This window comes from Glycine soja, chromosome 6 (genome assembly GCF_004193775.1).
Source record: "Glycine soja cultivar W05 chromosome 6, ASM419377v2, whole genome shotgun sequence".
NCBI lineage: Eukaryota > Viridiplantae > Streptophyta > Magnoliopsida > Fabales > Fabaceae > Glycine > Glycine soja.
Genome location: NC_041007.1, coordinates 32,712,485 through 32,727,756, shown reverse-complemented (window position 1 = coordinate 32,727,756; position 15,272 = coordinate 32,712,485). Strand labels below are relative to the sequence as shown.

The window sequence follows — 15,272 nt, the reverse complement described above, 5'->3', positions numbered from 1 at the left end:
CCAATATCACAATTAATGTCATTTAAAGTATTTTATTTATCCCAAAAAAGTAAATCCCTATTAATTTTCCTTTAATCATCTCAATTCCCTAACTAACGTATCTCACTCTCAAGACTCCATTCTTCACGGTTTTTCATCTCCTCATCTTTTGTTCATAAAAAAAAAATCTATTCTTCTTCTTCCCTTGAATGAAACCTATTGTCTATTGATCAAACTTTGTCTCCGCGGCTCAACCTCTCTGGATTTGACATCGTATGGATTCTAAATGCCTATAAATCGCATACATCCCGGCGTCCCGCGTACGGAGCCTTTCATCTCCATCCTAATGGATTGGTGGAAGGATTCATTTCACGGGCATGACTCTGGGTATGCAGCAATAGTATAATACAACACGTATCACATAGCACCCTTGCGCCTGACACAACATCTAAACAACAAAATCTCTATCTATTTCCAATTCTAGGTTCTATCGTTCTGTTCATCGATCATCATTTTCTATATTTATTTTAGAGTTTAGTTTATTTATATTTCTTTAATATTTAGTTAATTTTTTATTTTGATTATTTACAAAAGAAAATGTCAAATAGAAAGTATGAATCTAGTTATGAAAAATTGAAGAAAAAACGAAAAGTTGAAAAGCTAATTGAATCTCAACGTGGTGTCATGTTTTTAGCAACTCATGAACTTGAAGATTTTGAATTTTTATTAGGAATGAATATTTGGTATGATATTTTGTTTACTGTCAATTCTATTAGCAAGATTCTACAATCGAAAGATATGCATATAGATGATGTTATAGATCATTTAAAAGGTTTTATCACTTATTTAAAAAACATTATAGGTAAAACGGGATTGCATTGACTTTAGAATCCACATAAAAAATGGCTATCGAAATGAATATAGAGCCAAAATTTTGTGAAAAACGTAAAATTCAAAGAAAACCTCATTTTGATGAAAATATTAGTAATGAGATCACATATTCATCTGAAGAATCTTTTCCTATTGAGTATTTTTTATACATATTAGATCAATCAATTAATTCTATTGAGACATGATTTGAACAATTTTTATAATATGAGACTATTTTTCGTTTTTTATTTGATTCCAAAAAAAATTAAAGCTTTAGATGAGGATCAATTGAAAAAATATTGTATTAATCTTGAAAATTTTTTAAGGTTTAATGAATACTCTGATATTGATGGTCTTGATTTATTTTCAAAATTGAAAGTACTAAGAGAAGTGTTAAGAGAAGAAATTAGCACACCAATAGAACTATTGAGTTATATTAAAACTTTATATTCTTTTCCAAATGTTTACATTGCATATAAAATTTTATTGACAATCTTTGTAACAGTTGCTACTGCTGAAAGAAGTTTTGAAAAAAAGTTGTTCAAAACATACACAGAATAAAGATGATCTATTTTGCATCTAAATTATATTTAAATAAACGGCATATTAAATGTGTACATGTTAATTGAAGCATTCAAATAATTGGTGTTACGAGAGAATGAGAAGAGAAGTGATAACTGGTCACTTCAACGTGGAGCCTAAGAATGTATTTATAGCACGCCAAAGACAACACATTTGTGATAAAATCAAAACAACTATCTTATCTTTTAAGTCCTTTTAAATTATTGTTTCTTGTTATTTTCTATTGCTAACCATTTAGCAATGTGAAATTATAAATAATAATTGATCAAGTCCAACTTGTATGTAGCAGCTTTTCAAACCAAATTCCAAGCATGAAATCCTCCGATTTGTTTCTTTTCTTTCACCAAATATTTATATTTTCAGTGCTAGAAAAAAATATAATAATATTCCACTTAGGAAATTAATTAATCATTTGATCATATTAAATTCTCTAATTTAATTGATATCTAATATTAAAATAATTTCTTTACTCGTTTGTGTGTGACCCTGTAGGTTCAATACTAAACCGATAATATATTAATCAAATTAATATATTAATCAAGACAAACATCTAGCAACACTCCTTAATATCCGGATAACATGAAGTAGTGTTTTACTTTCAAGAACCATTAGAATAATAGTATAATAATTTATTCCATCTTTGCATTTCTAAGTTAACTCTAGAGTATGGTATTACTGTTAAACTATTTTTATAGTTAACATATAATGACTTAAAAAATTCATTTCTTATTTCATTTAGTTTTCCTGAACATGATATAATTTTGTTCATAGAGTTCAAACTCATTACCAAGAGTTGATGGATTTCTTATTGATTAATCATTAATTCTACATGTATTAATCATATCAAATATCCATTCAACAAGTGCTCTAAAACATTAGGTGTCCGGAATCAAAATATAACAAATAATCTATTACTTACTATGACAATCGCAGGTCAAAAAAACTATTAAACCTCTATTTGAGAATTTCTCATTTATGGTAAATTTAACTATTAGAAAATCTCAATTGAGTCAATTTAATGATGACATCCACGTATACATCATTTCTATGTGCAATTTAATAAATAAGATCTATTAATCTTTATCCAATAAAGATCATTACATATATATTGATCTATCTGCATTATTGATGTTCTATTCACAATAATCCTGCAGTCAAGAACAATTTAAATTAAAATTATAAAGGACTTATTTTTCATTATCATAATTTCTATCATGATAACAAGTATCTGATTTTAATCAAGGACTTGTCAAATTAATAATTTAATAATACAATAAATATGATAATAAAATAAAGAATAATTCTTTACTAAAATTGATAACACGATGGATTGAATCTTGAGTATACATATTTATCCCCAAAAGTTAATATAGTGTAATGTTTTTAAACATTGAGGAAGTATTAATGTAACATATAAGGGGTGTTAGTCTGATATACAGCTTCAAATATAAAAGAGTCAGTGTAGGAATAGAAAAAGAGACTAAGATCATATGTAATTTGAAGAAACTTAAGAGATGTAAGTCTAATTTGCTATCAATTTATAATAGACACTCCAGATCACACTTTCATGGAACGAAGTGCATGTGTTTATGAGAAATGGTTGCGTGAAGGTAAGAAACTGTTAATCATCTTCAAAGTGATGAGTTAGGCAAAGAAGAGAAGATAAAGAAATACAATAAAATAAAATAAAAATGTGTAGTTTTATATGCTGTTGTGAATAGGAAAAGGACCTTGTGAGACACACATTGGACATTTGAAAAGGCCTAAGTATGTTCCTTCAATCTTAATATTTTCCGCACCTAAATTTCGATCCTACCAACCGTTTGTTGTAGAAAGTGTTGTTTTATAAATTGCTTTAAACCCAAGCAAACTACGAAATCAATAATCACTAGTAGTGAGAAAATGTTAGCAACAAAAGTTAAAACACTAGCAATTTTCAGTTCCTTCAACCACCCCATGTCAATCCAATCTTTGATTGATCATCGCCGGATCCAATCCCTCTTCCCAATTGTGTTGTACTCAATTCTAGTCTTGGGAGCTGCAAGGTTAGTCCTAGATAGTTTGAAGATAAGCCATAATAATAGCTATGTTTTCAGGCTCTATGGCATGCCAAATGGTGGAAGAAACAGTAGATTATTACCTGTTGTGGTTTTGCCAGAGGACCGCATTGAGGAAGATTGCAATGTGTTTGAAGGGACATGGATGTGGGACAATGTGTCCTATCCTCTTTATGAAGAGGAGAGTTGCCCTTATTTGGTTAAGCAAACCACTTGCCACAAGAATGGGAGACCTGATTCTTTCTACAAGAATTGGAGATGGCAGCCTAGCGGATGCAACCTCCCAAGGTTACCAATTACCAACCCTTCTACACATTCTATCTTTAGGCTTTGTTTCCTATTTATAATCTATTATAAAAGAATTTAATCATTATGTATAGATAATGTAAAACAGTTTTATATTATATTTAATCATAAATTATCATTTGAATTATTTTAAGATTATTATTATTTAAAAAAAAGATTATATAATATAAAATTTTATATAGTCATCCAATCATAATCCATCATGTATGATAAGATTTACTTTTAAAATAATTATATTAAAATAATTCAAACGATGATTTATAATTAGATGACGATATAAAATTGTTTTACATTATTAGTATATAGACATTAAACTCTTTATTTTAAATATTAACATAGTTATCATATGTAACTGAATGTGATTTGATGACGGTGTAAAATTTTACACTATTAATATATACTTTTTTCTCATTCTAAAAATCAAAATTTATTTTTATTTTGTATCAATACATAGCATAAAAAAATTTATATTATTATTCAATCATAAATCTTATATCTTATGTACATTAAATTTGTTAATTTTTATTATAATTATTTAAAAAAATTATATTAACCGTGATTTCAAATGGTTCGATAGTGTATTTTTTTTATACTAATAGTGCATAAAAATTAAAATCTTAAATAAAGAAAACAAAGTATATATATATATATATATATATATATATATATATATATATATATATATATATATATATTATTTTTAATTAATATATGAAAATAAAACATATTTTACTAACAATCAAGTTTTATTTAGCAAAAAAAATTATTTTATTCAATGTTAGATAGTTTTATTTTATTTTTCTTCTCCCTCCTAGCTGTTCAAAAGCATGAAGATAAGACTATTGCATGTTTCTCGAGTAATCGAATAAACAGTGCTTTATTGGTAAAATCTTTTCATTCACTTAGATAGGTTCTCATAAGCCTGAAATATTTCCTAGATTAGTGACATGGAATAGTGAGCTTTACTAGATTGTTCTGTGTTTCTTGACTTCAGATTTGACGCTTTGAAGTTGTTGCACATGTTGAGGGACAAGAGAATGATGTTTATCGGAGACTCATTACAAAGAGGCCAATTTGAGTCTATGATCTGTTTGATACAATCTGTAATTCCTGAAGGAAAGAAATCCCTCGAGAGAATTCCACCTATGAAGATCTTCAAAATTGAGGTATATCAATGCATGCCTCTCATCTACTTAAGCACCAATCTTATAAATACTACTTTTATTGATTATTAAATCTTACATAGCTTTTTAAAATTTACTTAATGATGAAATCGGAGCAAATTCCAAAATTTGTTCCTAAATAATTTAGTAGGACACATCAATTCTTAAAAGTGTAGAAAATCTTATCCTAATTCCTATAAATGACAAATGTGGACTATGTTGGTTGCTTTTAGATGTTAATCAATATGTGCAAATAAATGAGAATTAAGGTTCATAGTAATATTTGCGGTACTCTTCCTCAAAAACTTTTTTATAATTTGTTAGAATTTATTAAAAATCATCAATTTAATCTTAAATATGTTTTTACTTTTTAGTTTATCAAATTTGGAGGTATGTTCTTTTTAGCCCCTAAATTGAAACTTGTAGTTTTTTTAATTCTCAAATATGTGGGAAAAAAATTTAGTCTTTCCTATAGTAAAATATCCATCACAAATTTTACATCGAAACCACCAAAAATCAACCAACAATGATTAAAAAATTATTTTACAAATTTGAAGGATTAAAAAAGACACTGCAAATTTGAGAGACAAAATTAATTTAAAATTTTCTTCCATTCCAAAGACATAACTTGTATCTAGGCATTTCGTATTTGATTGGAATTAACTCCCAAAAATACACCCCCCACCCCTTGTGTAATCCAACAAATCTCTTATTCATTCTTAATTATTATTCGAACACGACATACAAATAAAAAAAAAAGTTACATGATGGTCTACATTTATAAATTTCAAGGACCAGTGTGGGATTTTTATATTATTTAGAACTAATATGTCGAATCCTTAATTTTTCAAAAATGAATTTGGGGTTTCACTCTCGTCAAACCCAATTTTCTAAGACATTCTGTACCTTTTTTTTTTCTAGGAGTTCAATGTATCGATTGAGTACTATTGGGCTCCATTCATTGTGGAATCCATTTCAGATCATGCAACAAACCATACGGTACATAAACGAATGGTGAGGCTTGACTCCATAGCTAACCATGGCAAACATTGGAAAGGAGTGGACATTTTGGTGTTCGAGAGTTATGTTTGGTGGATGCACAAACCTTTGATCAATGCTACGTGAGTATCCAAATGCTAAATGTAATTGAATGCTCATGGCACTAGTTGCATTTTATTGAGTTGGTTTAAAACATTGATTTTGTTTGTTTCAGATATGAATCGCCACACCGTGTCAAAGAATATAATGTCACCACAGCATATAAGTTGGCTTTGGAAACATGGGCAAATTGGTTAGAATCAAACATCAAACCGCTAACTCAAAAGGTCTTTTTCATGAGTATGTCTCCAACACATCTGTGGTGAGTTCTCAATCTTTTATCTCTGCAAAGATTGTGCAGTTTAGATTATCGTCTTTTGGTTGAGTTTGATACTTGAATTAAAATCTCATGATTGATATATAAAAGTTAAAAAACTTAGAGAAAAAAAAAAGATAAATTTGTTGACCTTTAAAATAATTTAAATATAAATTTATGATTAGATGATAGTAAAACTATTTTACCTAATAGGACATAAGCATTAAACTCAAAGACTTATCATAGATCACAATGTGATTAAGTAATAATAACCCTTATCCGTACATGTATTATTTATTGTTTGATTTTTCCACGATATATGGCTTTGTTCTTGAGTGCTTCAAACTTAAAAAAAAAAAGTTGCAATTTTTACTTGCCTGTTTGGTTTAAGAAAATGTATTGTTTTCAATAAATGATTACAAAAATATACATTATTTTGTTTCTTTTTAGATTTGCATAATAGTGTAAATCGAAAAAAAAAAAACAACGTTTTCTATAATAATAACCCTTATCCGTACATGTATTGTTTATTGTTTGATTTTTCCACGATATATGGCTTTGTTCTTGAGTGCTTAAAACTTTAAAAAAAAAAAAAAGTTACAAAAATGACAACTGATTTTCATTATTCAGGAGCTGGGAATGGAAACCTGGAAGTAATGAAAACTGCTTCAATGAGTCATACCCAATCCAAGGTCCATACTGGGGCACTGGCTCAAATCTTGAGATTATGCAGATAATACATGATGCACTACGTTTACTGAAAATAGATGTCACCCTTTTGAACATCACCCAATTATCAGAATACAGAAAAGATGCTCACACATCAGTTTACGGGGAGAGAAAGGGAAAGCTCTTGACAAAAAAACAGAGAGCCAACCCAAAAGATTTTGCAGATTGTATTCACTGGTGCCTACCTGGAGTCCCTGATGCATGGAATGAAATCCTATATGCATATCTGTTAAAGGGTTATCAAAACTTCTCTTGAAATGGGCAAAAAACCATGACATGGCACAAGCTCATAGTTTTTATCATTGTAGGTTTAATTGCAAATTTTATCGCTCAATTTTCATTATTTTATAAATTTTACCACCCAAATTTTATTGTCGCAAATTTTACCACTCTAAGTTTTCAATTTTTGTACATTTTACTACTAATGAAAGATGGATGATTGACTTTTTACATCGGTTTTAACCGGAATCAATGTAGAAAGTCAATTTTTTATATTGATTATACCTACAATCAATGTACAAAAACTTAGAAAAATGACTTTTTATATCATTTTGTCACCAATGTGAAGGTATATACAGAAATCGAAAATGTAGATGGTAAAATTTGCAAAATGTTAAAAGTTGGATGGTAAAATTCATGAAAAAAAAATTGAGTGATAAAATCCGCAAAAATATGAAAGTTGGATGGTAAAATTTATAAAAATAAAACTTGAGTGGCAAAGTTGGCATAATAATAAAAGTTTAGTGGCAAAGTTGGCAAACTTAAACCATCATTGTAGTCCAAAACTTTTTGTAACTCAAAACAGAAGTAGATTAACTAACTATTAATATGAAGTAGAAACCATTTATATGCCAAGGAAAACATTTTTCAGGTATGCAGCTTGAGAAAGGAAGAAAAGAAAAGGAACTTTTCAAAGAACCAATGCCTCATTGACAATTATGATCATAAATCATTTATTATTAGCATTTCTTCATGGAAACCTAAACAACGTAATTTTCAGTCTGCCAGTCTGCCACCTTCAACGAGTATAATGTAAAATAAAAGAGCCAACACAATCGGTCCATCGTTCTTTACATGCAGCCTAATTGTACTTACAGCAGCTCCCACTCAGTTTCAGAAGCACGCTGAACTTGCACATTCTTCGAGTCCATGTACGTTCTGGAGATAAATGGCAATGAAGTTTGTGAAAATCCTTGTTTTGGCTCAATATCGGTGTCTCCATACCATATTGCTAGCTGTTCATACTCCTTTGATAACCTCTTCTTTGAAGAAAATGCATCCAGAATTCTTTTCTGTTGCAAGAAAGAAGCTAATAATGGTAAATGCAATATTTCTTAATTTTCCTAAAAGCATAACTTATTTTATATAAAACACAACGAATCAATGGATTTATATCAAGGCAACAACATTTTCTTCTATAACAAAAAATAACTAGCTTCTATAGAGTAGCAGCATTGTTAGTTGATAAGTTTCAAATTGTTCTAACTTCTAAGTTCTAACCATAAAACACATAAAAATACAATATCTACTTGTGTAATTACTTTATTCATTGAAATACATTTAGAGAGGACAAGTAGAGAACCTTATATGATCTAAGCTTTTGGGCTCTACAAGAGACTGCATAGAGTTCACTATCGTCCACAAATACACAGTTTTCCTCAAGCTTTGGATCATCATTCAAATCAATGTCTTCCAAACTGGATTCAACAGAGCTGAACAGTGATTTATCTGAACAAGCGAAAGACACATTAAAGAGATGATGATAATACACTTAAATAAATCATGAAAGCATCATTAATTGTAAGCTTCATAAGTAAAATTTTCTGTTCCTATTAGATATTTTTCTCTCCTCTTGTACAGGACCAATTTCTTATTTTACCTCATTTTATTTGAATTTTACCCATAAAATAAAATAGACAGGTATGCATGTGGATAAACACGATGTACATGGGCGTGATTAAGATAGACATGACCGCCAACAATAAACAAAAACACGAAAGAAGTTGAAAGAACATCACGGAAAAAACAACTTTTAAGTAAACACACTCTTGAAAACATTTCACTTATCAAAAACTAAAGGCTTCCAATTTCCTAAAGTGCTTTTGTGTTTGGGATTGCAAAATTACCTTATCTAATAATGCAATGTTGCTAACAATCCAATCTTTAAACATGAAAACTGTAGGCAATTGACAAGCCTTTGAACCTAAAACCTAAGTTCCTAACGAACATTACCAATGAGAATCCGAAAGAGAGAATACAAACTCGAACAAAATATTGGTAACTGGCCATTAATAAAACCTAACTGCTTTCTCCAGTATTCAACATCAGACTAGCAAAAGCAGCAAATTTCACACAGTTAATACAGCACAGATAGCTATGACTGTGCATAAGCATAACACAAAGCCAACAGCTCACATAGTGAAGCAAGACATTGAGATGAGTTTTTCTTTTAATACTTTATCAGGAGTTAAAAACGTTTTAGTCAATATAATATTTTATACAATCATTTAGTCAATTTAACTTTTTAGTGTAGGAACACATCTGCCATGTCTGATTCTTGATGAATTATAAGAAGTCATTATTGCATTTATCAAGGAATATACAACAAACGAAACAAAAAGTTGTCATGAATGGAAATTTGAAAATACCAACCATTTGATTCCAGAGATTGGCAGTAGCCAGAGAAAGCAAGTCCATCCTGGGATTCCATGATTTGACGAGCTACATGGGGGGATGATTCACAACATATATGCATCATGGAACTATCTGAAATACACAGAGTAGCATCACCTGAATTGTTTTTGCAAGATTCAATTTCCAAGGGGTAGCTTCCGAGTGACTTTGAATATAGACTGTCAGAAGTTATGAAGTTTCTGGAGCATAAAGGTTCTGTCATTGTGATAATAGGTCTTTCGCTTGACACAGAAGCATCAGGTGAAACTTCAGCTAGTATGTCATGGGTATCCTCATCAACAGCATCAGATGATTCACTGAACAAGGAAACTTTAATTGATTCTTCCCCGTCAAGAGACTGGGAACTCAACACTTCTGAGGTGGATGAATTCATAGCATTTTTTTCAACAACCAAACATGAGTTTTGTTCCACAGTCACATCTATGTTATCCTTTTTTGCAATTGAATCTTCACACCCGCTGTCAGAAGAATCAGAATAAGATTCACTGTGTATAGGGAATTCAAGGGATTCTTTCTCTCTAAGAGACATCAAGTTCATCGATTTAGGCACAGACTCAACAGAAACCTCTTCAATGCTTGTATTCAACTTTTCTTTCTTAGCCCCGGAAGTTTCTCTTGAATCATCACCGACCTCTTCCTGAGTTATGTAAGAATCTTCCACCTCCAGGGAATCTGAGCAAGTTTCATCAATAAGTTTGTGCTTGATAGGAACACCAACTTGCTGATTGTTAGCAATATCAATGGCATTAGATTCCTGTAATGACTTGATAACATTATTGGTGGGATTTTCCTCATCCCTTTTTTTATTATTATCTTTATGACCAACAACTGACTCAACTGGAAAGCCAATATTATTTGTCAAAGCCACTGAATGAGATTCACATTTTGAATCAGCCGAGGTAGGAAAAGGAAGTAGCTCATGTACAACTCCAGAATAGAACTTTTTCACACTGTCTCCAACATTTTGGACCTGATTCTCAAGATATTTAACTGCATCCTGAATACAACCAATAAAGAGAAAATAACAACAGCACTTAAAGATTGTAATGTAATCAACCTCAAACATGCAATATACCAGTAAAAGAAACTGAGAAAAAATCAAAGCAACAATTGGAATACTGTAATCTGTAAAGAAAAGTTCAATTCAAGCAAAAGGAAATTCTTTAAAACACCCCCTGGTTCAGAATGCTTTAACTAAAGAATAATTGAAAAGCAATCATTTCAAAATCCTATAAGAATTGATAGATTGATTACACTTTTACAAATCCTCAAATATAACCACAATATTTGCAAAGAATTGAATTCTTAATAATATTGTTACCATTTCCAAAAAAGGTTCATACAAGAATTATGTAAATGAAAAGTAAGACAAAGGAAAGGAGGGAAGCAAGAAAAAAAAAGGAAAAGAAAAGAAAAATAGCAAAGCAAAAATGAAATAGTACCTGGCCTACAATATCATCCACCTCCTGACACACTGCTTCAAACTTCTGGTAAATATTCCCCACCCATTTAATATGTTGAATCTTCAAATCCATTATGAACTTGTAACACTGTGCCAAGACTAGAGCTTTGAATCCTCAGGTTCTTGAAAATGGCATTTCAGTTCTAGATAAAGCTGCAACAACAGCAGAAGAAGGAACTCACACTTAATAAAAAAAAACACTCAAAAAATTAGGTATAAGACAAACAAAACTATCTTTCACAATATATACACATATTAAATGGTGCACCTTAAGCTTTAGTACTACTATCATAAGAAAATGGAATCAATCCCACACATCCAAAATTCAATTCAATGATATTAAGTACATAACTAGCACTACAAGTTTACCCTAAAAAGTCAATTCCCTCAATCGTTTCACTTAGCAATCAAAAAAATCCCAAGGCTTACATCATATCTTTTATAAAAGCCAATTAAGCAAGTACAAACACAATTCCTCCTAACTTCAAGTTTGCATGAAAACTTTTATGGCTTCTTCTACCATATAAACATAAACTTCTCGAATCAAGCTTAATTTAATTTTGAAGTCACTAATAAAATCCTACCCTCAACACTCCTATCCATAAAGTTGATGACTAATCTCTGACGGAAAGCTGGAAAATCTTGCCTGACTACCTTGATCTTTAGTAGTCTCTCCTCTCAATAACGCTTTCTCATCTACAAAGCTCCAACCCAAAAAGTACTTTCCTTCTTGATGTAATAATAATAATAATAATAATAATAATAATAATAATAATAATAATAACAACAACAACAACAACAAAATAATAATAATACTTCAGAACATGCCAAACTCCCTCTATCTTTATATTATATGCCTGTTTGGATACAAGCCATAAGCTCTTTTGAGAGCTTCTCTACTGGATATATACTCTATATTTCCAGTAGAGAAGCTCTCAAAAGAGCTTATGGCTTGTATCCAAACAAGCACTATGGTGATGGAGGCATCAGAACCAATATAGTAATAATAAACAAGTTCAAAAATGTTCAAAAAATGTTCAGTACATGCATATATTCTCACTATGCAGCACAAGGATGATCAAAATATGCAGAGGTGAGTGCAGAACACTCATTGACAAGAAAGACAAAAAATGATAAGTGAAAGATGAAAACTTTAACCCACCCAGAAAAGCCGTGATCAGTTTTCAATGGAAACCGGTATATGGGTCGTGATCAAAGAAGAATATATATGGCCACAACCGAATTGAGGTGAATTATGGGATACGAAGCAAACAGAGAAACGGTGATCATCGACCGGCAACGTGGATAGCCAGTTAAAGGCCAAGCACAATTGAGAGAAGCAGGGAAAGGTGAAACTGTAAAAGGGTTATGAATTTGAGGATGAAGAGGAGTAGAATCAAGAGGGTTTTGAGAAACAAAGAAACCTTCAATCTAATGAATTTTTTATTGTTATTATTATAACCAACGGAGGACGTTCTTTTCAAGATAGAATGCTATATTTTTGGAAATATTCTGTTTAGTATTATCATAACTTCATGAGTATACTTAGTTAATATTTAGTAATTTTAGAAAATATTTAAAATTATTTAATTTGAAATGTGAAAAAAATAAAAGGGGAAATATATAGAAAAATAATTTGAAAATCCTCTGTACCTATAGATTTTTTTAGACAGCTCTGTATAGATTAGTGACTTTTTTACGAAAATATACTAAAAACCAAAAAAAAACAACTACACAATTAAACCATGTTCCAAATTATTTAACTGAATGACCCAAATTACTGTTTGCTCTGTGAAATCTGTTGCCACAAACCGATTACATTCTTGTAAATATTTTTTTGTTTTTAACATTTGCCTATGAGAATCGGTTGGCCCAGACGGATTTCTCAACAATTTTGTTTTTAAATTTCTGTTTTCTATTTTTTTCTTTATTTTTAAAATAGTTTCATTATTTAATTTAAATTTAAGTCTTAAAATGTTAAAAATATTTTTGGAAATGGTAGTTAATTTGTTTTAAAATATTTAAATTTAAGTCTTAAAATGTTAACAATATTAATACAAAGAATTGAATTCTTAATAATATTTTTGTTTTAAATATTTTTGTTAACACCGTTTTATTAATATTTTTGTTTTAAAATATTAATAAAACGGTTTTAAATATTAACTAAGTTAATAATATTTTAAAACGGCAGAGCTAATATTTTTGTTAACAATATTTTAAAACAAAAATATTAACTAACATTTTATTGTTTTTGTTAACACCGTTTTATTAATATTTTTGTTTTAAAATGTTAGTTAATTTGTTTTAAAATGGTTAATTTAAATTAAATTTTTGTAAAGAATTTTTTTTTAAAATAGTTAAAATATAGTACACTAAAAATAAATAAATAACGTAATATAATATTAATATTAACTTTAATCAAAATAAATTATAAACAGTATGATGAAAATTACAAAGAACATGTTTTAACATTAAGTTAATGTTGTTGGCTTGTATTTGTGCGTTTATCATAATTTCTGGATATTTGTTTTTTAATGACGTAGAATTAAATAAATTAATGTGTATGGTAGTACATTATTTTTCAAACCAAAAATTCTATATATGAATAATTGAAAAACCGCTAAAACTTACCATAATATATAAAAAAAAAAAAAAACTTTAAACAACTTCAAAAACTTTAAATACTTAAAATTTAATTTAAATTAACTATTTTTTAAAATTAATTAATTAACATTTTAAAACAAAAATAATTAATAAACTATTTTAATTATGATTTAAATATAAATTAAATAATTAAAATATTTAAAAATAAAGCATAAACAAAAAATTAAAAAAAACTTTTTGAAAAATCAGTTTTGGGACAACATTTTCGCATGCAAATTTTAAAAAGAAAGAAAATATCTGCAAGAGAAATTGATTTTTGGCCATCCGATTTATCTAAGCAAACCGTAATTTGGGTCATCAATGTAAATAATTTGGAACTAGATTTAGTTGGGTAATTTTTTTCATTTTTGGTTTTATTCCGTAAAAAAGTCATAGATTAGTAGAATATAGCTTCATTTTTTCACTCTCCCACATTTGATTTATTTTTTATTTCTTCGCTTTCTTTTGAATGCTCACACTACCCTTCTATACAAATACTTAAAACTTCTGTTATTCTCTTTTATCTTTTGATTTAAATTTTTTTCAACTCTTACTCAATTACTTCATCCCTTCTTTGATAAACTATTCTGTTACTCTCATTTCCGATTTCTTGGAGTTAAATTATTCTAATATCTTTATGTCTTTTATCTTGCATACGGATAATAAAAATTCTCTCTTTTTTTTCTTCCTTTTTACTTAGCACTTCAGTTTTTTTCTCCGATTTCTTGGAAACAGATTATTGTTCATCTGTTTGGTTTAGAAGCCGTTAATTGACTTAACTCATTTTTACTTTCATTATTTTCTAATATATAATTTTATTATTTGTTTTAAAAAATTAAATATTTTTATTATTAATTTGATTAATTTAAAATATTAATTTTATTATTTATATTTTTAATATGAATATTTTTACAGTCACATATTTTTTATTGAATTTAATTATTTTAATTTATAATGTTGATAATTGTTATGTTTAGTTATTTAATATTTTTTGTAAATAAATTTATTATTTCTTTTACTTTTATTATAACCAAAAATTCTAGATGTCTTCTCTCTGTGTATAAATGCCCAAGTCTATATGTTTTCTTAGGCATCACTCTCCCTTAAATTGGGACGCAAGCCATTATCATCTATGTCTTTGTATTTTATGAATATCTATTTTAAGATTTCAAATATCATTAGTTCTAACTTAAATTTGAATACTTTTAAAAAAGAAAATATCAATAATTAAAAATAAAAATATATAACATACATTATTTATTGTAGATCTAAAATATAATTTACATGTTAAAAAACATTTATTATATATTTAAAATATAATATAATTTATAACTTTAAAAATACCAATTTATTATAAATTATAAATTTTAGTAATGCAAAATAAACATTTATTATGTACAATGCACGCATAGGCATAGGTTGTGTGTTTAGGT

At 28.6% G+C, this 15,272-nt stretch overlaps 2 protein-coding genes across 2 annotated transcripts; one reads left to right on the top strand and one right to left on the bottom strand.

Moving 5' to 3' along the window:
- Nucleotides 1-3,295: 3,295 nt before the first annotated feature.
- Nucleotides 3,296-7,538, top strand: LOC114416797 (protein trichome birefringence-like 31). The gene is made up of 5 exons (XM_028381814.1): nucleotides 3,296-3,776; nucleotides 4,789-4,960; nucleotides 5,879-6,078; nucleotides 6,171-6,317; nucleotides 6,942-7,538. The coding sequence occupies exons 1-5, from the start codon at nucleotides 3,334-3,336 to the stop codon at nucleotides 7,294-7,296; spliced, it is 1,317 nt and encodes a 438-aa protein (XP_028237615.1). The 5' UTR covers nucleotides 3,296-3,333; the 3' UTR covers nucleotides 7,297-7,538.
- A 409-nt stretch (nucleotides 7,539-7,947) lies between these two features.
- LOC114416796 lies at nucleotides 7,948-12,640 on the bottom strand. Its single transcript, XM_028381813.1, has 5 exons — nucleotides 12,359-12,640; nucleotides 11,177-11,349; nucleotides 9,693-10,731; nucleotides 8,623-8,768; nucleotides 7,948-8,332 (listed from the first exon to the last, which is right to left on the bottom strand). The coding sequence occupies exons 2-5, from the start codon at nucleotides 11,267-11,269 to the stop codon at nucleotides 8,132-8,134; spliced, it is 1,479 nt and encodes a 492-aa protein (XP_028237614.1). The 5' UTR covers nucleotides 11,270-11,349; nucleotides 12,359-12,640; the 3' UTR covers nucleotides 7,948-8,131.
- Nucleotides 12,641-15,272: the final 2,632 nt, after the last annotated feature.

Bases quoted from the DNA above. Each gene is read 5' to 3' on its own strand.
- LOC114416797 (XM_028381814.1), top strand. From the start codon at position 3,334: ATGTTAGCAACAAAAGTTAAAACACTAGCAATTTTCAGTTCCTTCAAC. The intron at 3,777-4,788 runs GTTACCAATTAC...TCTTGACTTCAG, and splicing joins AGCGGATGCAACCTCCCAAG to ATTTGACGCTTTGAAGTTGT. The intron at 4,961-5,878 runs GTATATCAATGC...TTTTTTTTCTAG, and splicing joins TGAAGATCTTCAAAATTGAG to GAGTTCAATGTATCGATTGA.
- LOC114416796 (XM_028381813.1), bottom strand. From the start codon at position 11,269: ATGGATTTGAAGATTCAACATATTAAATGGGTGGGGAATATTTACCAG. The intron at 10,732-11,176 runs GTACTATTTCAT...GGTTGTATTCAG, and splicing joins TGGATGATATTGTAGGCCAG to GATGCAGTTAAATATCTTGA. The intron at 8,333-8,622 runs GTTCTCTACTTG...TTCTTGCAACAG, and splicing joins AAAAGCTTAGATCATATAAG to AAAAGAATTCTGGATGCATT.